General features: G+C 42.2%; 1 protein-coding gene and 1 pseudogene across 2 annotated transcripts in view; one reads left to right on the plus strand and one right to left on the minus strand.

Annotated features, from left to right (window-relative positions):
* Positions 1-14,709, plus strand: part of PRORP (protein only RNase P catalytic subunit) — a 160,285-nt gene extending 145,576 nt beyond the window's left edge. Inside the window, exons 6-8 of the mRNA XM_081090103.1 lie at positions 6,015-6,163; positions 11,577-11,772; positions 13,629-14,709. Of these exons, the coding sequence (XP_080946229.1) occupies positions 6,015-6,163; positions 11,577-11,772; positions 13,629-13,763 (480 nt within the window). The 3' untranslated portion in view covers positions 13,764-14,709. The remainder of the gene's footprint in view (positions 1-6,014; positions 6,164-11,576; positions 11,773-13,628) is intronic.
* Positions 3,734-4,651, minus strand: LOC308518477 (26S proteasome non-ATPase regulatory subunit 8-like; annotated as a pseudogene). The gene has a single exon. The product of its transcript is annotated as a 26S proteasome non-ATPase regulatory subunit 8-like (transcript).
* Positions 14,710-25,656: the final 10,947 nt, after the last annotated feature.

The raw sequence follows: 25,656 nt of genomic DNA on the forward strand, positions 1-25,656 counted from the left end.
CTGTTTTGTTTTGTTTTTAGCATAGTGGTTTTTAGTGTATCTCTTTGCATTGCATATTTAATGGTTGCTTTAGGTATTACATGTTATATCTTGCTAGACTGTCTCTTTCCTAGTTCATTGGCTAGAGAGAACATGCCTTTGTTGGTCTTTTTTTTTTTTTTGTCTGCTTTCATTGGCGTTTTCAGGTTGCTGGCTTCTTCAACTTCAAGTCTAGGATATATAAGACAAAAAGAAAATCCAAGGAACTCACCACCATGTCATTCCTCATGTCCTGAGGTACCTAGCCAATCTTCCTTTTCCACTCTACCTTTCAAAGCCTTGTGTTTGTTTTATATATAATGTCTGAGCTTCTTAGTTGTAATTAGTGGGGAAAATAGAGAAAAATACATCGACTCCATTTTCCCAGAAGTGAACATTTCTCCTAGTTTTATTTTTGATCTAACATATAATTAAGGTGAATTTTCTTTTTCTTTACTATTCTGAGTAATATCACTCTGATCTAGCCCACCTGATCAAGCCTTGGAATTTACCCCAGAGGAAGTAGGCTCATAGCTAGACTGTCACAGAGTTTTAGTCCAGTGCCTTTAATCTGTACACTCATCCTTCCTTCCTGTGTCTTTCCTTTATTCTCCTTTGTTTGCATCATTTTCAAAGAGCTTTTCTGGCAGATATTTCTCAGCCACAAGATGGTGCCCCAAAGTAGTTCAAGCTGTCTTTACTGCTCTTTCTGGAGCCTCTATCTTTAACTTACTATTAGTAAACTCAAGGCTATTTTTTCTACACCTCAGTATAAATGTGAAGACCCAATTGTGTTTTTCTTTAAGCCATGTCTTCTCAGTTGCATGAAAACTTAAACAATCAGTATCAAAAATTGTGTTTGTTTGAATATTTTTGTGTGCCTTTACAATAACTTTGTGGGAATTCATATAGAAACTTTGAAAAAAAATTGTCATTTCTCTTAATGAAGCCAGTTGCCATTTTATATCTGGGATCATTGAAAGTTATCTGTAATCTCAACATAGCTTTAAGAAAGGAATGTTATAAGTACATTCTGAAGGACATGCACCCTCGATGTCTTGAGGTGTTTGAATTCATGAACTACACTTTTCTTAGTATAGATGTTTGCTTTTGATTACTAGCCTAACTTTTAATAGAATAATAGCTTATAAAGTTATATTAAATGCATAGAATAAAAAGACTAGTAAATACAGTATTATTCCATTCACATGAAAGTCTAAAATAGTAAAGTCTATAAAAGACAAAGATTCGTGGTTGCTTGGGATAGGGAAGTGGGAGGTGCAGAATGACAGCTAAAAGGTACAAGCTTTCCTTTTGAGGTGATTAAATGTTCTAAAATTGACTGGTGGTGAACACACTTATCTGTGAATATACTAAAAATAATTGAACTATATACTTTAAATGGGTGAATTTTATTATATACTGGAGGCCCAGTGCACAAAATTTGTGTATCAGTAGGGTCCCTAGCGGCTGCCAGCTGCTGGCTCCTGGCTGGGACCCCTCTTCCCCCAACTGCCTGCAGCCGCCACCGGCTGGGGCCTCCCTTCGCACCTGTCTTGGCCTGGCACCACCCACTCACCTGCTCCACCATCCGCCACGGTCCTGCTCTCATTGGGGCCGGCAGCGCCTCTGCTGCCAGCGCTGCATCGCCGACGCCCGCCATGTTCTGCACCGTCCCCTGGTGGTCAACACAGGTCTAACTAACTCCCGGTTGGTTGAACTCCTTCCCGTGGGGACAATTTGCATATTAGCCTTTTATTATATAGGAAAGATGAATTGTATCTTGATAAAGCTGTTTTCAAATAGAAATTGAAGACAGTTTGTGTTCATATTTTCTCTCTCCAACCCATACCCCTTAAAACCTAGGATTCTAGTGAATTAACTTTGAATTAATACTTATTACCTAGAATTAAGTGATTATTACTTGCCAGTAGCTACTTTCTTTGTTATACCTCTTAGTTTATATTATGAAGAATGGCCTTGGCCATGTGGCTCAGTTGGTTGCAGCATCATCTCACACACCAAAAGATTACATGTTCGATTCCCAATCTGGGGGCACATACCTAGGTTGCTGGCTCAATCTGGTTGGGGCATGTATGAGAGGCAACTTATCTCTCTTTTTCTTTCTCTCTTTCTCTCTCTCCCTAAAAAATCAATAAAAACATATCCTCAGGTGAGGATTTAAAAATATATATCTATATATAATTTTGTTTTCTGTCACTATGAGAGTATATTTAATGCCCTAACATAAATATAGTAATATATACACTTGATGTATATATATATCCATATATATATATATATATATATATATATATATATATACAGGAATGGACAAATGTAGGTTTACACGAATTTGTATGGAAACTAATACAATAATTAATAAATAATAGTACACAAGTAAATCCTGTGCTTCATGTACTCACAACTGTAAATGTACTTTTGCCCCACCCTGTACACGTTAATACTCTTTGGGTAGTGAGATACAAGTGTTCTCTTTCGTCTTCCTTCTAGTCTATATTTTTCAAGTTTTCAAATTGAGCTACTTTTATGCTGGATAAAAATAGATATGTACATATTCTTCAGTTAATCAGAAAATGTTTAGTAAACTTTCCATATATGTGGAGTCAGCATATATATTTTCCTAGGCTTGGTTGTTGGGTAAGAAAATTATTACGTACTTTGTCACTTAAGGCAGGGACCATGTCTTTTAAAATTGTGTAGGCTATGATACCTACCATGTGCCTTATACATAGAGAGGCCAAGAAAATAACTGTTGAATGAACACAGAAGCCATTATTCCTAGCTTGGAAGAAAATAATTATATTTTACTGGTTGTAAAGCTTTGGGTTTAGAGTCCTCACACTGGTCTTGGTACACTTCTCTGCTTGTTTATTAACTCACATTCAATGGGCAAGTTGTATCTATTCTGTCTCTTAAATCTAGAATTAGTAATTTACTATCAGTGATTCTAGAATTAATAATAGTAAAACCAATTATGTTTCCTAAAATAATAAGAAAAGTAGAATGGACAAAAAACACACAATATAAATCAAAGCACTAAACAGTAATTTAAAAATTCAGCCCTTGCTAATTCACTATTTGATTGTCAGACAGTCTAAATGTATATTAGACATAACAGGTACTAAAGCAATATTTGGCAACAAATGAAAGAAATGTTATTGATTAAAGAATTTTAAGTAATATCTTGAAAATCTACATGGGAAGAAATTATGAGTAAATGGAAGCTAGACTAAAATCAGTGCCTTTTCTAAACAAGACCCAATAAATTAAGGATTTCTTCAATGACTGAATTTGTGATTTTCGAAGGCCCAGCAACTCTTATAAATTAAAGAACTTTTATGTTTCTAACACACTATTATATAACATAAATTATAATTTTTCAGTAGCTTTTATTTTATTTAATATAGTAACTTAGTTTAATAGGTTTTACATGAAAGTAATTTTCAGCCCTGACCGGTTTGGCTCGTGGATAGAGCGTTGGCCTGCAGACTGAGGGTCCCAGGTTCGATTCCAGTCAAGGGCATGTACTTTGGTTTTGGGCACATACCCAATAGGGGGTGTGCAGGAGGCAGCTGATGGATGTTTCTCTCTCATTGATGTTTCTAACTCTCTATCCCTCTCCCTTCCTCTCTGTAAAAAATCAATAAAATATATATATATATATATATATATATATATATATATATATATATTTTTTTTTTTTTTTTTTGAATGTCCATTCACTTTTATTAGAGGAAACCCTGCACTGCAACTGCTTTCAATAATGTAAGCTCTGTCCCACTCAGTGCCTGCTGGGCTCAGACGATCATTTCCAGCTGCCGGGCATACTCGATGACCTGTTTGGCCAGCTCCGTGGAGGGGATGGTGGTATCATCTGGTTTCTGGGGCTGGCTGGCAAAGCTGTAGTAGTTGTTGAGGCCCAGGACCCACCCTTGCTTTTTGGCATAGTCTGTCATCTTTTTGGGTGTGTTGAAGAAGAGGATCCGGGTGGCCTCAGTAAAGAGGATTTTCTCGTAGGCCTTCTCGATGCATCCAGCAATCTCATCTCTGATAGTGTCAAGCAGGATATCGGTGAAGAAGGTATAACTCTCGGCAGGGATGTTGCCTTTGGCCAGGAACACCTTGTTGTAGCTGCCCTCCATTAGGTACTGCTCAAGGGACACAAGATGCTTGATGTATACATTGGTCTAGATGTCCTTGACAGGCAGCCGCTCCAACTCCGTGTGGAACTCAACCACCCGGTTTTGTAATGGAAGTAGTAACATTTGAGCTGGGCCATGTAGCGCTCGAAGGAGGGGATATCCTTGCGTAGGATACTCCACTGGGCGCCAATCTCCAGTTTATCACGGGCCATAATGAGCTGCTGTTTGGTCAGTTTGGTCCCTGTGGTTGGCAGGAAGTTGAGCTCCAGCAGAACCAGCTTGAGACGGCCCAGCTCTTCCCCACACTTGCTGAGGTTGGGGCTTTTACGGTTCCACTCGCCCTTGAGCTGCTCGTACATGCCGGCCGCAGCCTGCAGGACCGCGCTCGAGGCCGCCGAAGGCCCCGTGGTAGAGGAGCCCACCCCGGCGTTCAACGCTGCAGCCGCCATCTTCCGTGATGCGGCAAACCGCCGCGCCTAAAATATATTTTTTTTAAAAAGAAAGTAATTTTCAGACTTTTCCTTATGAAGGACTGACTATAGGCAAGCTCACCAAAGTACTAGATTTACTAAAAATCCAAGTCTAGACTTTTAAGAGGAGTTCATATGCACACAAGACATGTGGGGAATGAAAAGAATGGGGGTAAATTCATTGACTGGAAAGTGGGCTAGAAGATGGAAGATGACATTTACATTCCTTTGGGAGAAAAATAATTCCAATGAAAGGTAGCAGTCTCAGCAGAAGCATGACATTTTAAGGTTGGCGGAAAAGTCACTATCTTGCTGGAGTCAAAGACCAACAAGTAGTTAACATATAAATGCGAGAAGTCCATCAGAAGGCTGATGGACTTTGATATTCAGCAAGGGCTGAGAATCAGCATAATATTACCTCCTGCTGGCTAAATGACTGAAGGCAATCCCCTAACCCATTGGTCAGCAAACTGTGGCTCACGAGCCACATGCGGCTCTTTGGCCCCTTGAGTGTGGCTTTCTGCGCATTGGCCACGAAGTTTCAATTGCACTGTACATGTGCGCTCGCACGTGATATTTTGTGGAAGAGTCACACTCAAGGGGCCAAAGAGCCGCTGTGGCTCACGAGCTGCATTTTGCCGACCACTGCCCTAACCTGATAATCCTTTGTTGTTTACCAAACCTTACCATTGAAATGACTGTTTGCTTTGCTAAAGGGCAAATGTGTATTCTAGTCTAATAAATAAAAAGCTATGGGTCCCGACATTCAGGGAGTCACTCCACTAGAGAGTAAGAGCTCTGCCTGGCTTCCCCTATGCCTTCTAAATTTATATTTCTTGTCTAGTATATCTGTGCGCAGCCCCTTCTCCAGATCTTGAATCCTCACTGCAAAAGGTTGCAGCACTATCTAGTCTAGCTACTTACAAACTTTTAAAGTAAGAAGAACCCTTTATTTGAATGAAAACTTAGGTAGAATGCTATTATATAAATTTGCAAAAGCTGAGCTGTTTTGGTTGATACAGGGTTTGGAGTATATAGGAACAAAACCCCATCTTCCTTAGCCTCCCTGTCTCTATCCCAGTGGACTCTAGGGAACACAGTTTTTAAAAAATCTAGTTTATGCTTATTTAAAAAAAACAACAACAGCCTGGCTCCAATGGAAACTGATCATTGGACAGGTGTTAGACATTAATTTGTAGAAAAGAAGCATTTTCCTCAGATTTAAAAAGATGGACATTGTTTTTCTTATCCCTTACAAAGAAGTGTTTCACTATTGAGATCATCAGCTGGAAGAATCACTCCACTTACTTAAGATTCTTCTTCCCTTGACCCTCTTGGGGTCTGGTTTTGTGTTTTTTAGCTCTTGAATGTGGTCTCTCAACTAGCCAAGCAAAATCTTCGAGTGTTGGTCCTGGGCCGGAAGCATATGACAGTACAGCGTGCCCGGTGGAGAAAGGATGAGATGGAAAAGGTGCAAAAGCAAGCCAGCTGTTTCTTTGCTGACAACATGTAAGTATTGAAGGTAATAATTGAATTACACCAGGCTCCTGTCATCTGTTTGTTAATTATCTATTTTGCCATTTTTTTTAAGTGTATACGTATGTATACTCAGTCTCATTAAAAAAAAAAAAAGATTTGAGGCAGCTTACAAAAATAGTTTCTACAGCAGAGTAAATTTAACTAGATTAGATTAAGGAATCAGGATGAAGGAAGAATGGAAGAAAGATATAGTCAGAAGTGAGATTATTACACAGAATGCTATCAGGTCCTAAATAGATCATTTAACAAATACTGTACAAACATGAGCACTTTCTGTGTTCTTGGAGAAGAGAACAAGACCAACAAGTCTCTGATGCTGTATGACTTATAGTAAACAGGTAAACAAGTTATATAATTCCAGGCTCAATGCTGTGAAGACTAAAGCAGAATAAGTAGATAGCAAGGAATTAGTTAGGGATAGGTCAGCAGGGAGTGGGTGCAATAGTCAGGAAAGGCCTTTGGGAGGGGGCAGGTCTGAAGGAAATCAGTGAGTCATTTGAGAAAAGGGAAGGGGTGGTGGGAAGAACATACCAGGTAGAGGGAACATCAAGTGTTCAAAAAGCAGGAATGAGTTTGGCATGAGGAAGGCAAGCAGGCCAGTATAGATGGGCTGTAGCAGCAAGAGAGAAAGTGGTAAGTTCTGAGGTCAGAGAGAAGGCAGAGACCACATTACAAAGGAACTCATGGGCTCTGATAAACAAGCAAAGGGCCTGGATATTATTCTAAATATCAAAGGAATGTTATTATGGGCTACAGCTTCTTAGGAAGCCAAAGGAGTATGGAAAACATGGTCAACAACAATATGAACAGTATCCATAAAGTGAGGAGAATGAAGCTAATCAGGAGACAGATCCTCAGCAGCATAAATGAACTTTAACATGCATTTAATTTTTCATACTATATGCTGACAAAGTTTATTTCCAACTTTGCATGGATAATGTGTGTGCCGCAGCCCAAGTCTAGGTTTCATTAGGTTGAATGTGATAACTTCAAGATATGTCAGTATTCCTCAAACCATTTATTCTGTTCTTATTTTTATAACTTTTATTAGAAATATTTTTTAAATGTGCTGCCTGATCTTTTTTCTTTTTTTAAATATCTTTATTATTGAGAGTATTACAGATGTCCCTGCCTCCTCTTAAATTTCCCCCCATTGCCCTCCTCCACTCAATCCCATGCCGCCTCAGGCCTTCACCACACTATTGTCTATGTTCATGGGTAATGCATATAAGTTCTTTAGTTACTCTCTTCCCACCCCCCCTTCCCTCTGATTCTCAATCTGTTTCATGTTTCCATGCCCATGATTCTATGTTATTCACCAATTTATTTTGTTCATTAGGTTATTTGTTCATTTATTTTGGTTTTTAGATTCAATTGTTGATAGATACGTATTTATTGCCATTTTATTGTTCATATTGTATGTCTTTTTTCTTCTTTTTCTTAAGGAAGACACTTTAACATTTCTTGTAATACTGGTTTGGTGGTGATGAACTCCTTTAGCTTTTTCTTATCTGGGAAGCTCTTTATCTGACCTTCAATTCTAAATGATAGCTTTGCTGGGTAGAGTAATCTTAATTGTAGGTCCTTGCTTTTCATCACTTAATGAGGGGTCCTTAAACTACGGCCCGCCGAAAACATTTATCCGGCCCGCCGGGTGTTTTTGCCGTCGCTGTGTGCATAGGAATTTGTTCATAGTTTTTTTTTTTTAAACTATAGTCCGGCCCTCCAACGGTCTGAGGGACAGTGAACTGGCCTCCTGTTTAAAAAGTTTGAGGACCCCTGACTTAAATATTTCATGCCACTTCCTTCTGACCTGCAAAGTTTCTGTTGAGAAATCACCTGATAGTCGTATGAGCACACCCTTATAGGTAACTGACTGCCTTTTTTTTTTTTTTTTTTTTCTGCTCTTAAGATTCTCTCTTTGTCTTTAACCTTTGCCATTTTAATTATGTGTCTTGGTGTGGACCTCTTTGGGTTCATCTTGTTTGGGACTCTGTATTTCCTGGACTTGTATGTCTATTTCTTTCACCAGGTAGGGGAAGTTTTCTGTCATTATTTCTTCCAATAGGTTTTCAATATCTTGCTATCTCTCTTCACCTTCCAACACCCCCATAATGTGAATATTGGTGTGCTTGAAGTTGTCCCAGAGGCTCCTTACACTATCTTCATATTTTTGGATTCTTTTTGCTCTTCTGATTAGGTGTTTTTTTTGCTTCCTCATATTTCCAAATCGCTGATTTGATTCTTTGTGTGTCTACTGTTGATTCTCTGTAAATTATTCTTCATTTCAGCTATTGTAGCCGTCATTTCTGACTGGTCTTTTGATGTTCTAAGATCCTTGAAATTCTCACCAAGTTCCTTGACAGTCTCACTAATATCCTTGAAGCTCTCATTAAGTTCCTTGAGCATCCTTATGACCATTGTTTTGAACTCTGTATCTAGTAGTTTGCTTGCTTCCATTTCATTTAGTTCTTTTTCTGGAGATTTCTTCTGTTATTTCATCTGTGACATGTTTCTTTGTCTCTGCATTTTGGCTGTTTCCCTGTGTTTGTTTCTATGTATTAGGTAGAGCTACTGTGTCTTCTGGAATTGGTAGAGTGGCTTTGTGTAGTAGGTGTCCTTTAGGGCCCAGCTGCTCAGTTTCCCCACTCACAGGGTGTGCCCCAGTGTGGTCTGTGGGCACAGTCTTGTTGTAGTTGAGCCTTGATTGCAGTTGCCATCACCAGGAGGAATTGACCTCCAGGCCCGTTGGCTGTGAAGATCAGCTGTGACTACAGTGTAAAAGCTGCTGTTTAGGAAACATCCCTGTGGAGTAGGACTTGCTTTAGTGGGTCTTTGGTGCTCACTGAGTCTGCCCTTGAGTGTGTCGCTTGTGGATTTGGTACGAGTTATAATCTGATATGGTCTGAAGCTGTCCACCGGATGCACTGGCTCTGGTGCCTCCTGAGAAGTGCAGAGTCAGCCACTGCCTGTTCCCTGCCGGGGGCCACCTGGTACGAGCTACAGAGTGATCTACAGGTGACTGCTACTTGTGTTGGGCTAGGAGGTGCCCAGGAGAGGCCAATCTGTGAACCTTGGCAAGCTGCTGCTAGTGGGAGAGTCCAGTTGAGCGATTAAGAGTCCCAAGCAGCATTTCTTTCCCCTTACTTCTCAGCTGTGTTCTAGATAGTGTTGCCTATCAGCTAAGATCATTCCTAAGTATCACTGAGATTATGTTGGTTACGAATGCAGAGGACCTCTGAGGAAAGTACAGTCCTATCTAATAATAGGCAAACATGGTAATTAACTGTACCTCCGACATGCTTCCCATTGGCTAATCAGGGTGATATGCAAATTAACTGCCAACCAAGATGGCGGCCAGCAGCCAGGCAGCTGAGGCGAACAGGAGGCTTGCTTGCTCCAGTGAAGGAGGAAGCCAAGGTTCCCCATCTGCTACTGCCGGCCTCTGAGCTTGCAGTCTAAGAAACAATGTTGCAATTATAGAAGCTAAACAAACCCCATGCTTTCAGCCAGCTGGCTGAGCTGGAGTTGCAACAGTGTTTCAATTATAGAACCCAAACAAACCAAATACCTTTCAGCAGCCGAGGTCTCAGAGCTGGAGCGGAGCCTAAGAGCTAAAGCTGGCTCTCAGTTCCAGTGACAGCCATAGAAGGTAATTAAATCCCAGAATAAAAAAAGAAAAAGAAAAAAAGGAGCGGTTGGGAGCTTCAGTCACCCGCCAGCCTGAAAACAGCCCTCAGCCCCTCACCCAAACTGGCCAGGCACCCCAGTGAGGACCCCCACCCTGAAGGGGGTGTGACCAGCTGCAAACAGCCATCATACCCTCATCCAGGCTGGCCAGGCACCCAAGCGGGACCCCCACCCTGATCCAGGACACCCTTCAGGGCAAACCAGCCGGCCCCCACCCGTGCACTAGGCCTCTATCCTATATAGTAAAAGGGTAATGTGCCTCCCAGCACTGGGATCAGCGGAGCAGCAAGGGCTCACTGCCCCTGTGTCAAGCGGAGCCGCGAGGCCTCCAGCACCAGGATCAGAGGAGCAGCGAGGCCTCCTGGCCCCTGGAGCAGTGTGACAGGGGGCAGCGCCCAAACCCCCTGATCGCCCTGTGGCTCTGTGTGTGACAATGGGCGGGGCCACAACCTCCCTATCCGCCCTGCTCTGTTCCTGACAGGGGAAGGCACCCCAACCCCCTGATCGGCCCTGCTCTGTGTGTGACAGGGTGCGGCGCCCCAACCCCCCCCCCCCCCCATGGGCCCTGCTCTGTGTGTGACGGTGTGGAGCCACAACCTCCCCATGGGCCCTGCTCTGTGTGTGACGGGGTGGAGCCACAACCTCCCCATCGGTCCTGCCCTGAGTGTGACAGGGGGAGTGCCCCAATCCCCTGATCCGCCCTGCTCTGTGTGTGACAGGGTGTGCTGCCCCAACTCCCCTATCGACCCTACTCTGTGCATGATAGGGGGGAGCTCCCCAACCCCCTGATCGGCCTTGCTCTGTGTGTGACAGGGGGGAGCTCCCCAACCCCCTGATCGGCCCTGCTCTTTGCGTGATAGGGGGCAGCGCCCCAACCCCCTGATCAGCCGGCTCTGTATGTGATGGGGGTGGTGCCGCAACCTCCCCATCGACCCTGCCTTGAGTGTGACAGGGGGCGGCACCCCAACCCCCCAATCAGCCCTACCCTGAGCGTGACTGGGGGTGGCATTGCAACCTCCCAATCTGCCCTGCTCTGTGCATGACAGGGGGTAGCGCCCCAACTCCCCAATCGGCCCTGCTCTGAGCCCGACCAGGGGCCTGCCCTCTGCCACCCGGGAGCAGGCCTAAGCCAGCAGGTCATTATCTCCCAAAAGGTCCCAGACTGTGAGAGGGCACAAATGGGGCTGAGGGATACCTCCCCCCCCCCCCCCCGGCCAGTGCACAAATTTTTGTGCACCAGGCCTCTAGTAAGAAATGAAAACCAAACAGCATGGATGGAACTGGAGAGCATTATGCTAAGAAAAATAAGCCAGTCAGAGAAAGATAAATATCACATGATCTCACTCATATGTGGGATATAATGATCAACAAAATTCGATGAACAAGAATAGATCCAGAGACAAATGGCAGGGGAGGGGGCGTGGTTAGAGAGCAACCAAAGGACTTGTATGCATGCATATTAGCGTAACCAATGGACACAGACACTGGGGCTGTGGGGACTTGCCTGGGGTGGGAATGGCTGGTGGGGGCGGGGGGTCAATTGGGGAAAAAGGAGACTTATGTAAAACTTTAGATAATAAAAATAATAATAATTTTTTAAAAAGAAAAAAGAAATAAAAAACATGGTGAAGAATGCTATCCTGTGCCTCCTCAGTGGTGTGCTTGATTGTGTCTCCTCTTTCGTCTGACTCAGCTCAGAGGATGATCCGTTCCTTCTGTATGCTACACTGCATTCAGGGAATCACTGCAAGTTTATCACAAAAGATCTGCTGCGGGACCATAAGGCCTGTCTACCTGATGCCAAGACCCAGCGCCTGTTCTTTAAGTGGCAGCAGGGACATCAGCTGGCAATTATTAATAGGTTTCCAGGATCAAAAATAACTTTTCAGGTATGTCATCTGTTCTTTACATAATGTCAACAGAGTCAAGTACATAGTAAGAATGTGACATAAGCAAAGAATGTTGCAATCCTAAGTGCTTTATTTTTCTCAGTTTAGTTTGATATTTGGAATTAGCCAGTTCCTGGAAACAGAAAGTCTGCTAGAGCAAAAGTTCTTATAGGCCAACCCCACATTAATTGACATATTGAAAACACCTGGGATATCATCAATTAGGCTCTAATTATGTTATCAAATACAAATATTCATACATGGTTTTTATTTTCTTATTTATTTGTAATAACTCAAAGTTGTTTATCCCTATGGTTCTTCATACTTCTACTTTTGCTAAGTAACTCCATTTTCCTGGTTAATCCACTCCTACAGGTTGGTTTCAATTGAATTCTCTTTTGATTCTAGTTTAGATGCCTGTAAACACAAGAATGTCTCTTGTGTGAAAACAAAGGGAGAAAATCCAAAGGCGAGTTATTACAGAAAAATACAATAGCCAGTGGTAAATGTGCTTTAATGGTCAAAAAATATACTAAACAAATTTATAGGAAATAGAGTATCAAGTGATACCACAGAGATGCAATCAGCATAATCAAGACTGTGGGAAATAATAGAACAGCTGACCTAATTTCCTCAACAACAAAAAATTACCAAAATAATGGAGATGGAAAGGGAAGCTGTAGATTAAAAGAGAGTTGAGAGGCAATTCAGCCAGTCACAATGTAATAGCCTTATTTCAATCCCTGATCAAACAAACTGTAAAACATAGGTATACACGTAATAATTGGAAATCTAAACAGAAATTTGATATTGTTAAGGAATTATTAATTCTTAAGTGTAAAAATGGCTTTAATCTTATATTTACAAAATAAGTCTATCTTTTAGAGATACATATTGAATTACAGAAGAAATTATATATCTGCAGTTTGCTTCAAAGTAATCTTGGGTGAGGATAGAGGCAGAGGAAAGGAAGTGGGTGGAGTATGGATGAAATAAAATTAGCCTTGGGTTGATAATGGTTGAAATTGGGTGATGGGTACATGGGAGTTCGTGATACTATTTCTCTTTTTTTGTATATTTGACTTTTTCTCTGTCACACATAAAACTGGTAAAGGCAACAAAGGGAATACTGTATTGTGTGTGTGTGTGTGTGTGTGTGTGTGTGTGTGTGTGTATAGAGCAGTGATGGCGAACCTTTGAGCTCCGCGTGTCAGCATTTTGAAAAACCCAAACTTAACTCTGGTGCCGTGTCACATATAGAAATTTTTTGATATTTGCAACCATAGTAAAACAAAGATTTATATTTTTGATATTTATTTTATATATTTAAATGCCCTTTAACAAAGAAAAATCAACCAAAAAAATGAGTTCGCATGTCACCTCTGTCACCTCGTATCATAGGTTCGCCAGCACTGGTGTAGAGGGTCCTTAACCTTAAAAATGAAGCACCCCAAAAAAGAAACTCCTAATACCTGGGTTCATTTTTACAGAGCTAGCTGCTCTTTGAAAATCCATTGTTAAGACAAGGAATATGTCCCTGAAGCAAATTTAGAAGTAGTCAGAGAAGAAAGGGAAATAGCCCAGCCAGCGAGGCTCAGTGGTTGAGAATCAGACCTATGAACCAGGAGGTCATGGTTCGATTCCTGGTCAGGGCACACGCCCTCGCTGGGGTCTCGATCCCCAGTGTGGGGCATGCAGGAGGCAGCCAATCAATAATTCTCATCGTTGATGTTTCTATCTCCCTCTTCCTTCCTCTGTTAAATCAATAAAAAAATATTTTTTTAAAAGGAAAGGGAAATAGCTAGGTATCCCTTTAATGTTGTTCTTAACGTTTGGTTCCCTTTTTAATTCAACAGCATATTCCCAGCTATGACACGGTGGTGCAAACAACGGGAGACTCGTGGCACATACCGTATGATGAAGACCTGGTGGAAAGGTACTCCTACGAAGTGCCAACCAAGTGGCTTTGCCTTCACCGGAAGGCACACTGACTTTTGCCCCCATGCTAACTTTGTATTGGGGCCCTCCTGGCTGGCATCAGAGCTCTTAAGTTGATGCTTGTTTAGACCATTGCTTCTCTCCTGCTCTGTTTGTTCCAGTTGGTTTGTATGTCAACAAATTGATTTTTTAATTAAATAAATTATATCTTTTCACAATCCATTGCTTTTTTAAAATATATCTTTATTGATTTTAGAGAAAGAGGAAGAGAAACATCGATGAGAGAGAAACGTAGACCAGCTGCCTCCCTCATGTCCCCCACTGGAGGTTGAGCCTGAAACCCCCAACCGAAATTGAACCAGCAACCTCTTGGATGCTCAACTAACTGAGTCACACTGGCCATATATTCATTCATTCATTCATTCATTCATTCTTAACTAGAGTTAGGGAACTTAGTGAGGAGTGAAGCCTATGTTTGTCTTACTGGGCCATCTGTTTCCCTTGCTTAGGAAGCAGGTGCTTCTGGTATTTCGCTGCTCCTGACCTCACCTCCACCAATAGCAGAACATGCCTTTTCCAAATCTGTTCAAACTTCTGTGAACACTGTTAATTCCATCACTTGCTTTGAGGGCTTCTCTTCATTTAATTAAGTTTGACTTAGTTTAACTAAGTGATTACGTTTAGTAGTTGCCTCTCTGTTTTATCCCTTTGCTAGCCAGTTGATACCACACTGGGCCTTGATTTTAGCTGGAAATAATCATGTCTGCAGCACTTTATTTTAGTTTTTTCCTTATTCCTACATACCATATGATTTAATATTTAAGAACAGGCAAAACCAATCTATGGTAAAAATCAGAATAGTAGTCCCTGGCTGGTGTGTCTCCGTTGACGGTCGTCCCATGCAGGAAGAGATCACTGGTTCCATTCCTGGTCAGGGCAGATTTCCCCAGTAGGGGATGTGTGTAGGAGGCAGCCAATGGATGTTTCTCTCTCTCTCTCAAAACAAAAAATCAATAAAAACATTTTTGAAAAATCAGAATAGTAGTTGCCTGAGGAAAGGGGCACAAGAAAACTTTCTAGGGGTGATGGGAAGTTCTCGGTGATGCTGTCACAGGAATATATATATATATATATATGAATATATATGTCAAAATTCATTACACTAAACACTTAAAATTGATGCATTTACAACAGTGTGCCTCAGAAAAATATGTTAGCATAAGAAAATAACTATTACATGAAAAAATGACCTTGTTTACATAAAACAATATACATGGATATAAGTAGGATGTATATTATGGACAGAAAGACAATCAATCAGGAAAAACAGAGGAGGGGATGTTTCATCTCCTTAACTATTTACTGGATTCAGCACTGCTGCACACCTAGACTAAAGAACTCTCCATGAAAGTATTTGATAAATAAGAGCATTGAAAGATTCTGAGAACAGAAAGCTCTCATAAATCCAATGTTTATTTTCTAAATTTCATAAACTACATACTTAGAAAACTGTGCTTTCAGTGAGATAAACCTTTTTTAAGGAACTATCCTAATCTTAAGAAAAATTAAAAAAAAAAAAAAAAGCAGCTCTCGCTGGTTTGGCTCAGTGGATAGAGCGTCAGCCTGCAGATTGAGGAGTTCAAGGTTCAATTCTGATCAAGGGCGAGTGCCCAGGTTTAGTGCTCCATCCCCAGTGTGGGGCATGCAGGAAGCACCCAACCAATGATTCTCTCTCATAATTGATATTTTTTAAAGCATTTGTTAAATAATCTTGTCTGAAAGCCTAATCAAATGTCTCACAAGGAACACAGAGATGGGAGAGGATACAAAAAGAAGCTAGAACTTTAGAGCAGGAGTGAACCTTGAAGAACATAAAGCTCATTTTATAAAGGAAGAACAGACCCAGAAAGATGGAAAGTCTTCCTTGGGTCCCACAGCTAGTTCGTGAAGCTATTTCAACCATAACCCACCTCTTTTGATTCCTAGCTAACTATTCTTCCTTCTTTGCACTGATTTAGGCTAGAGTGGTTCATAAAAACAGACTGAATGGTAGAGCATCCAGTATTTATATTAGAAACTTTTTTAGCCACTTAAGAGTAAGGGAGAATGAGAGGAAGGGAACCGGAAGTACCTCTTTAAGGCCCCTCATTTCCAGAATGGCTGGCAGTGTAGACAATTGTGATAGAGAAATTGCATTATTTTTTAACTCTTTAATAACATTGAGAAATAAAACCCTTGCCCTAACCGGTGTGGCTCAGTGGATAGAGCGTCGGCCTGCGGACTGAAGGGTCCTGGGTTCGATTCTGGTCAAGGACATGTACCTTGGTTGCGGGCACATCCCCATTGGGGGGCGTGCAGGATGCAGCTGATCAATGTTTCTCTCTCATCGATGTTTCTAACTCTCTATCCCTCTCCCTTCCTCTCTGTAAAGAATCAATAAAATATATTTAAAAAGAAAAAGAAAACCCTAATTTCTGCTTGAGGTAAATTAAGGTGCATCTGTTCTTTGTCCAGCGGTGAAGGAACCATCCTAGGACCACAAACTAAATCTAACACAGGAACCTGGGGAGTGCAGGGGTTCTCTGAACAAAGGTGACTGGCAACAAACACATAAGCTGCCTTTATGTATTCTGGTCACCTGAGTCAAACAGGCTACCTGTCACGCAAGGTCCAAGACACAATGCAAAGATGAAGTTTTTTTAAAAAGCAGACCTGGGAATTGAAAGTGTCTTTAAAGTCAGCCATAAACAAAGGTTTTGAAAAGGCACTGTGCTTCGCTCTGGCATGCTTCTGAATTTATACTGTTCTTTCCTCCTGCTGTTCTCAGACCCAAAACAGAGGAAATCTCAAAGGAGAAGACTGAGTTTATTCTCTCAGGGGACCTTCAGGACTACCTTACCTCAGCTGCCTTGTTCTTCACTTGAAATTAACTTTTCAAGTTTGCACTGAAGTATAATTAGTGCTTCCTTGGTCCTCTAGCAGGTTTCTAAAGGGTGTCCCAAAATTCACGCAAGAAGTAATTTTGATAGAAAACACAGGTTTATAATAAAAACTGTAAATTTTTTTATTGATTCATAAAGTATACAGTATAGGGTTATGAATGGAATAGCATATCGGGTAAATGGCCTCCACAGCTTTGCTGTCACATACGCACTCTTTTGTTGAAATTTTCCATGACCATTTTGTATAAATGTGGCTGAATTTTGATGAGGCTCATTTTCATCTTGATGGCTTGGTTAATCGACAAAATTGTCACATTTGGGGTTCAGAAAATCTATGGGTGATTGTTGAGAAACAAATGCATCCACAACGTGTCACTGTTTGGTGCAGATTTGGGGCTGGAGGCATCATCGGACCATTCTTCTTCAAAAACACGGCTGCTCAGGCAATAACAAAAGAGTGCATATGTGCCAGCAAAGCCGTGGAGGCCATTTACCTGATATGCTATTCCATACATAACCCTATACTGTATACTTTATGAATCAATAAAAAATTTACAATTTTTAATTATAAACCTGTGTTTTCTATCAAAATTACTTCTTGCGTGAATTTTGGGACACCCTTTAACTATTTTTCAAAACTGTCCTAAGGTACTATGAAATGTATCATATGTGTTCACATTAGGTTTCTCTTTCCTTGATAGTTTCATTCTAAAGCAGGTGTGGAAAGGCTGGGTGTGTTGTGTAGGCACCTTAATTCTGTCCATCATGGTGAGTCTTATCTTCATTTGCTAAAAATCAAAACTATTGGGGTAATTGAGGGCAAAGCAAAATAGCGTCCAGGTCTGGTGTTTTGCCCATCCTTCAGCAATTTGGAATTCACAGAGTGAAGCACTTCTAAGGGAAACCCTTGGTGGAATGACTGGGTGTATAGGAACATGGACCACTGTGATGAGATGGTGGTATTTAGATCTGGGTATTCTTTCCAGAATGGCACTTACACAGATAGAGTTCTCAGCAATAGGGACCAGGCAGCTGCTGGAGCCTCCTGTGGCCCAGAGGGAGAGCAGGGTTGCCAGATAATATATAGTACTCCCAGTTAAATTCGAATTTCAGATAAATAACCATTTTTTAGTATAGATAGGTCCCAAGTATTGCAAGGATATGTACTAAAAATATGAATTGTCTCTCTGAAATTCACATTTAACTGGGCATCCTGTATCTTTTTATTTGCCAATTCTAGCAACCCTAGGTGGGAATTATATGGAAGCGGAATGGAAATGGAGCATCTATATAGCCCAGCAGTTCTGCAGGAGGCAGGAGGGGAGCAAGGATAAGAAAAGAAGGGAGGAGGAAGAAAGGAGAGAAGACGAGCTTTTTCCTGCCTTGTCCTAGTCAATGATAAGCCATCTGCTTGCTTCTATGCTATGTAAACAAAGAGCGTCCCACTAAGAGATCTACTTAGAGGAAACCATAGAAAACAGTGGGGTGAAAGAAAATATGAGACAGGGACACCAAAGAGTAAGTGTAGGAAGTCTTGAGAAAGGATCTTTAATTTTCTCGTACCATGTCTATTTTACGGTGTTTCGGGATTCCCTTGAAGCCCTCTCTCCCCAAGTTTGTTGTTGACAATATTTGATCTGACAGATGCTTCCAGAGACTCAACATACACAACTGGCTTTCAACTAGGAATTGAAATAAACAGGAAGATAATTATCTAGTCACTGATGGCAGCTAAAAATAATTTTGCTACTAGAGTACTCTCAGAAGTGCACTATTATCAAGTAGATTATGTTATTAAGATAACCATGATAATTTGTTATGAATAGCAATGTCCTATGAAGGTTTTTGGTAGCTTCTGACAAGAAATTTGATGTTCAGAGTTCATTTCAACCACATTAAAATGACTACCCCAATCAGCTCTTTGATGTTTGTTAAAGTCCAGCCCAAGAAGCAAATATTTGAGAAATCACTGGTAGGGGGCTTTAATTTCTAATCCTAATATATAAAAAGCCAGGCGCCGTCATGACTGAACAGCAGCCTGCATGGGCGACCAGGCCGGCAGAGGGGGCAGTTGGGAGCCACCAGGCGGGGGGGGCGGGGGGGGAGTAGTTGGGGGTGACCAGGCTGGCAGAGGGGGGCAGTTGTGGGCTACCAAGCTGGCAAGGGAGGCAGTTAGGGGCGATCAGGCCAGCAAGCAGAGGCAATTAGGGGTGATCAGCCAGGCAGGGGGGGCAGTTAGGGGCAATCAGGCAGGCAGGCAGGTGAGCAGTCAGGAGCCAGCAGTCCCAGATTGTGAGAGGGATGTCCCAGATTGGAGAGGATGCAGGCTGGGCTGAGGGGGACCCCCCCCCCCATGCACGAATTTCGTGCACTGGGCCTCTAGTATAATAGAAACGTAAGTTCATTTTAAAGAGACCAGGTGAGATTGCTCTATCACTCTCAGCTGAACTAGAACAGTACCAGGCATCAAGTCTAGTTTACATCTACATACTTAAAGTCCATTCTTAAAACAGATTCCTTGTGCTTTGTCTGACGGCATCAGAACAGAGAATGTCAGTTTCCTAAGAGATGCCAATAGAATTCTGTGGCGATTCTGCTGTTCTGTGGCTCTCTGGCAGAGTGTGCCCTAGGAGAATAGAATGGAGCCTCTACCCCCACGAAACAGGTTCCTTTGGAAATGGTTACAGCAGGTCTTCCGAAGGTAAGTCCCTTGTTTACACTTGTTGCTTAAGATATACTGTATTACTAATTCTTTAAAAATGAACCATTCCTTTAATTTTCTTCTGCTTTTCAGTGACCCTGTCCTAGAATCCAAAGCTGCATTTTTTTTTGTATCCTCTGCTCCAAAATTGAGCAGTCTATTGCTGTTAAATTTCTATGCATTTGTATGCCTGTTATATATGTCATATATATTTTAAAGGATTATCACAGTAAACTCTTGTAACATTTAAAAAAATATTTTTATTGATTTCAGAGAGGGAGAGGGAGAGAGAGAATCAGGGATTGGCTGCCTCTTGTACACACCACACTGGGGATGGAGCCCGAAACCTGGGCCTGTGCCCCGATGAGAAATCAAACAGTGACCTTCTGGTTCATAGGTCAACACTCAACCACTGAGCCATGCCAGCTGGGCTGTAACTTTTTTTGTTTAACCTGACAAAATGAAAACTTCCCCTTGTTCTTAAAAGTCTACCACTTTTTCCTTGTGTGCTCTCATCATAATAATATAAATTCATAAAGAGGGGCAAAATATTATTCACATACTCAAACTACTCAAGGTTTCCTTGTGTTCAGAAGGAAATTTGTGTTCCAGAAAGCTGTCACTCAGATAATAGCTATTGGCTCAAATTAAGGGTCATGTCCTTTGGCACTTAGTCCTGTTTTGGCAGGAGTGGTCAAATCCTTGAAAAATGGATCTTTTTCAAGTTAGGCCCTCTGAGTTGCAGAACTCCTAAAGAAATAAACTCTGGTCACACCCAGTTTTTGAAGAGAGTCTCAGGAAGAATTGTCACTACATAGATAAAGAGCTTTCTATTTTTTAAAGCAAATCACATGCCTCCTCGTATTTGTTGACATACCAAGGGAAGTTTATGTGAGGAAATCAGTATTGAACAGTTTGTGCTTTATAAATGTCAATAGATTTTTTTTCCCTTCCACTCCCACTACCATTATCCCCAGAGATTTCAACACCATCTACATTCCAGTCTCACTGTTACTTGACCTCTTAAACTGATGATTTGGGGGCTTCTGTGAGATGGCCAGCCTGGGCCTTTTAAATTACTTAAAAGTGCTCCAGTTTCAGGAGCTCAAACTTCCAAGGTCTTCATTTTGACCACAGCTTCCTTACCTACTCCACTCTTTTATCCCAACCACCAGTTCGTTGGCGGGCTCTTAGGACTATCCCTTCCTTACCTGAAGCCCTCTATTGTCCATCCCCATCTGGCTTCACTGGCCTTCCCCACCTCACCCCGCTCTTAAAGCATTCATCTCAGGGATATTGCAGATTATTTCATTCATTTTACCTCTGTGGTGTCCATCTGAGCAATTCTAAACCTATTTTTGGAAAGCCCCAGACCATTCCACTTCCTTCACTCCTATACACTGTACTATTGCTAAGTCATGACTTTTGAAAAGTCATGAAATTATACGCTTGGAACTTCACTCCCTTGTGAAGGCCCCTCCCCCCCCCACCCCCCCCCCCCCCCGCCCCTTTTGTTGATTTCTCATTAATTTCCTGAAGGAATTCTCCCAGCCTTTGTCATTTTGACTTGAAAAGTAACTCATCTCATGCAGCCTCCATTTCCTTTTCTATTAAGTGGGGGAGATGGGCTACAGCAGTACTTGTCAAATTTTAATGGGCATCAAATCACCTGGGTTGTTTAAAATACTGATTCTGGTTCAGGTCTGGTGTGCTGGCTGATACCAATGCTATGTAGACCATATTTTGAACAGTATTTTGAGTAGCCTCAACTAAGCTCCAAGGCTATTTTAAAATTTAATAATAATAATAATGATAGCCCTGACCTGTTTGGCTCAGTGGATAGAGTGTCGGCCTGCAGACTGAGGGGTCCCGGGTTCGATTCTGGTCAAGGGCATGTACCTTGGTTGCGGGCACATCCCCAGTAGCAGGTGTGCAGGAGGCAGCTGATCGATGTTTCTCTCTCATCAATGTTTCTAATTCTCTATCCCACTCCTTTCCTCTCTGTAAAAAAAATCAATAAAATATATATAAAAAAATAATAATGATAATACATTCATGATTCTAAGTCCTGAGTCATAACCTGGTCATTCTCACTTTTAACAGATGACTTAACCAGCAACTAAAAACGATGTGTGATGAGCCTCTCCAGCAATTTTTGCCCTTTCCAATAACTTTCCTGTCCTGACCCTTTTCTAGATTACTTTTCTACCTCCTCCATACTACCACTTTTTGCTGACTTGGGACCTGGCTCTCTCCGTTAATCCCTTTCTACAGGCTCTCTTCCATCTAACTACAAATATCTTTAGGCTTCCAGCCTGAAGAAATCATGCTTCTCTAGGGATCGTTTAGTAGCCAAACTTCTCAAAGGAAGAAGGCATCTCTACCTCTGGTTTCTTTCCAATTCCACATTTGTAGCTGAGCATTTCTATTTGAGTAGATTATGGACTCACAAGCTCAGCCATTTTGAAAACAACTCATCTTCACCCCAACAAAAGGACCTCCTGCCTTAATTTATTATTCCTGCTCCTTCTCCCCTACTTGCATACCTACTTGCAAAATGTCTGTGGTAGCCTAGTTATTCGACTCTTGACTACTTCCAAAGGAAATAATCATGTTTTTAAAGCTTTGTTCATGAAGATATTCACAATAGTGTTGTTAATAATAATAAAATTGGAAATAACTAAATGTTCAAAACAAAGGAATGAGGAAGTAAATATAATTTTAAGTGTCACAGTGATTAAAATGATATTTTGTGTATTGGCATAGATTAAATGAAAAGGGATATACAAAATGGTATGTCTAGTATGATCCCATTTTTCTAATTAGGAAGGAAAGAAGGAGATACTTGGAAAAAAGTATCTGAAAGAAGTACCATTTTGTTGATTCCAAATGTTAATAGGTGTTTTGGGGTGTTGGAATTATAGATGATTTTTACTTTTATCTTCTGCACATTCTGAAATTGTTAGAGTATGTGGGTAATAGAATGTTAGACTAGAACTCTTCCTGCCTCAGTTTCCACTGCAGCACAAATACAATGGATACCAAGATTCCCAGGTGAGTGTGAGGCAGACGCCACATATGCAGAATTTACAAAAAGAATAAAGGAAAATCTGCCTATACGTCCTGGCCCCTCAGTCAGGCCAAAGGTAGAAAAATGTCAGAGGAAAGGAAAGGATAAAGTTGTTTCTTTTTTTTTTTTTCTTTTTTTATATGGAACACTTCACGAATTTGCATGTCATCCTTGCACAGGGGCCATGCTAATCTCCTCTGTATCATTCCAATTTTAGTATATGTGCTGCCAAAAGAGAGCACTAAAGTTGTTTCTTTAGAGAGAGCCATTGTCAGCCTCCAAGTTCCTTGGTCCCTCTAACCCCAGGACCCCAGGAAAGATGCCTCAGTAGGAGGTCTTGGGCCCCTCCTGCAGCATGGGGGGGCGGGGGGGCTGGGGGAGGCAGGTGCCTGAGAAAGCTGAAGCTTCTGTGGACGGGGCCTGACTGCCTGCAAATCTAGATGATAAGGGGCCTTGGAATGGGAACCAGAGAGGGCTGCTGCCTTGGAATTGGTCTGCACTGCAGGTTTCCTGGGGGCCAGATGGGGTCAGACAGGTGGGGAGAGAGCTTCCTTAGAGTTGTCTTGGGCTGGAGGGGAGCTTTTTGATGCCCAGGGGTTGAGGAAGGACCTACAAGTGGCTACCTACATATAAAGATAGAGAGCCGCAGGAAGAGCTTGAAAAAGTGGCCAAGAGGGGAAATAACAGCTTTAGTCTGCCAGGCTTGCCAGAGACACCAGCTTTAAACATCTGCCAGGCCTAGAAGCGTTGAACCACCGCTACCTATCCTAGCTGTCCACTGCCCATCCTCCATGCTGGCTGGGGTGGAGGTGGGGATGAGCTACAAGTGATGAGAGGGGAAAAGCTAACCATGCCCCCACCCTTTTCCACTGGAGGCTTTAGTCTGAAACCAGCCTAAACTGGCAGAGTAGAAATGATGCAATGCTTTTTGCAATTTTTATTGTTATAGAAGAGACTATCCTAATTTCTGAATGGAAACTGCATTTGTTACTTAAAGTGACATAGCACTGTGTGTCACCTAAAAGAAACAGAGAAGTAACGGGACCTTCCAGAGTTTTCATCTAGAAGCAAGAAAGACTAAAGGAAGACTGGGAGAACAAATAATCAAATTGTGCTTTTTATCACCATCTCCTGGGTTGCCGGAACCCAGATGCCCCCTGGTGCTACTTCTATCATTTCTTGCCCCAACAAAGATAACCCTATCTAGTCTTCTAACAATATAGATTCATTTTTCCTGTCTTTGTACTTTATATACTAGTAAATGAAATCATCTAAGATGTGCTCTTTTGTGGCTGGCTTCTTTCGTTCAATTTTATATGAGTTTCATTCATATTGTGGCATGTAATTGTATTTCATTTGGCTTTATTATTATACTAGAGGCCAGGTGCACAGATGTGTACAGCCGTGGGGTCCCTTGGCCTGGCCTGCACCCTCTAGCAATCCAGGACCCTTCAGGGGATGTTGGACTGCCGGTTTTGGTCCAGTCCCGCAGGACAGGCCAAGGGACCCCACTGGTGCACAAATCCATGCACCGGGCCTCTAGTATGCATATAAAATCTTTGGTTAAGGAGGCTGGCAGGACCCTGACCCCAAGATGGCAGCACCCAGTGAAGTGGAGGCACCTGTCTCGGCGAAGGCGATGGTGTCATGAACGTAGCTGCTTTGTATGCTGTGTGGATGGATGGTTGGAGGCGCCTACATCCTTCTGCAGGAGGAGGAATAGAAGCTGGACGCTCTGCAGGGCATTGTCTCTGCTTTCCTGAGATGGAGAGAGAAGCATTGATGGTAGATGGCATTGACAGGCTGCCCCATGCATGTGCCCTATTTGGGATCGAGTCTGCAACCTGAAATTGAACTGGCAACCCCTCAGTACATTGGACAACACCCAACCACCTGAGCCACACCAGCCAGGGCACAACCACCATCTTCTGAAGCAGTGGTTCTCAACCTTCTGGCCCTTTAAATACAGTTCCTCATGTTGTGACCCAACCATAAAACTATTTTCGTTGCTACTTCATAACTAATGTTGCTACTGTTATGAATCGTAATTTAAATATCTGATATGCAGGATAGTCTTAGGCGACCCCTGTGAAAGGGTCATTTGACCGCCAAAGGGGCCACTACCCATAGGTTGAGAACTGCTGTAATCTGAAGCATTCTCTAATTTCTCATCTAATTCATCCTGCACTCAATTGACAGATTAATTTTCTTAAACTATTGATGTGTCCATCACTTCCCTACTTAAAAATGTTTAATAGTTTCTCAACAGACAAGTCAAATAAAAAAACTTCTTCAGCTTAAAAAAAAAAAAAAAAGATCTTTGGTTAATCTCTTCCCACCCTTCCCCCTTCACTCTGAGATTCATCCGTCTGTTTCATGTTTCCATGCCTATGCGTTGAGCATCTGCCCCCTGATGGTCAGTGCGTGTCATAGCTACTGGTCGAATGGTCACTTAGGCTTTTATATATAGAGACTAGAGGCCCAGTGCAAGAATTCGTGCATGGGTAGGGTCTCTTGGCCTGGCCAGCGATTGAGGCCTATTGGGGGGCCAGCCAGGTTGGCCGGCCAGGAGGAGGGGCCATGGGCGGTTGGCTGGCCGTCCCCACCCCCAATCGGGGTGGGGTGGCTCATCAAGGGTGGTGCCCACCAGGGGGAGGAGCCACAGGAGGTTGGGGGGCTGGGTGGAGCCAAATCGGGCCACTTGGCTGCCGCAGTGCATGTCATAGCGACCAGTCGTTCCACCATTCGGTCACTGGGCTTTTATATATATAGATAATGTTCTATAGTGTGAATATACCACAATTTTATCCATTCTACTGATGATGGGCATTTGGATAGCTTCCAGCTTTGGCTTATTACAAAAAATCTATAATAATAAAAGCGTAATATGCTAATTAGACTGGGCATCCTTCCGGACGACCTTCTAGACAAAGCTGGGGCTGCAAGAGAAGCCCGGGTCCCGAGTGCCAGAGGGAAGCCGGTGCCAGCAGCCGGGGGAAGGAAGGCCTACTCTTGCACAAATTTCGTGCCTCGGGCCTCTAGTACTATGAATAATGTGTTATGTTTAATATTGGAGGAGAGCTATTAAAAAATCTCTTGCAGCCTAGCCAGTTTGGCTCAGTGGATAGAGCATCAGCCTGCAGACTGAAGGTCCAGGGTTTAATTCTGGTCAAGGGCACATGCCTGGGTTGCAGGCTCAATCCTTGTAGGGGGTATGCAAGAGGCAGCTGATC

The sequence above is a fragment of the Myotis nattereri genome, assembly GCF_964212035.1.
Source record: "Myotis nattereri genome assembly, chromosome: 1".
Taxonomy (NCBI): Eukaryota; Metazoa; Chordata; class Mammalia; order Chiroptera; family Vespertilionidae; genus Myotis; species Myotis nattereri.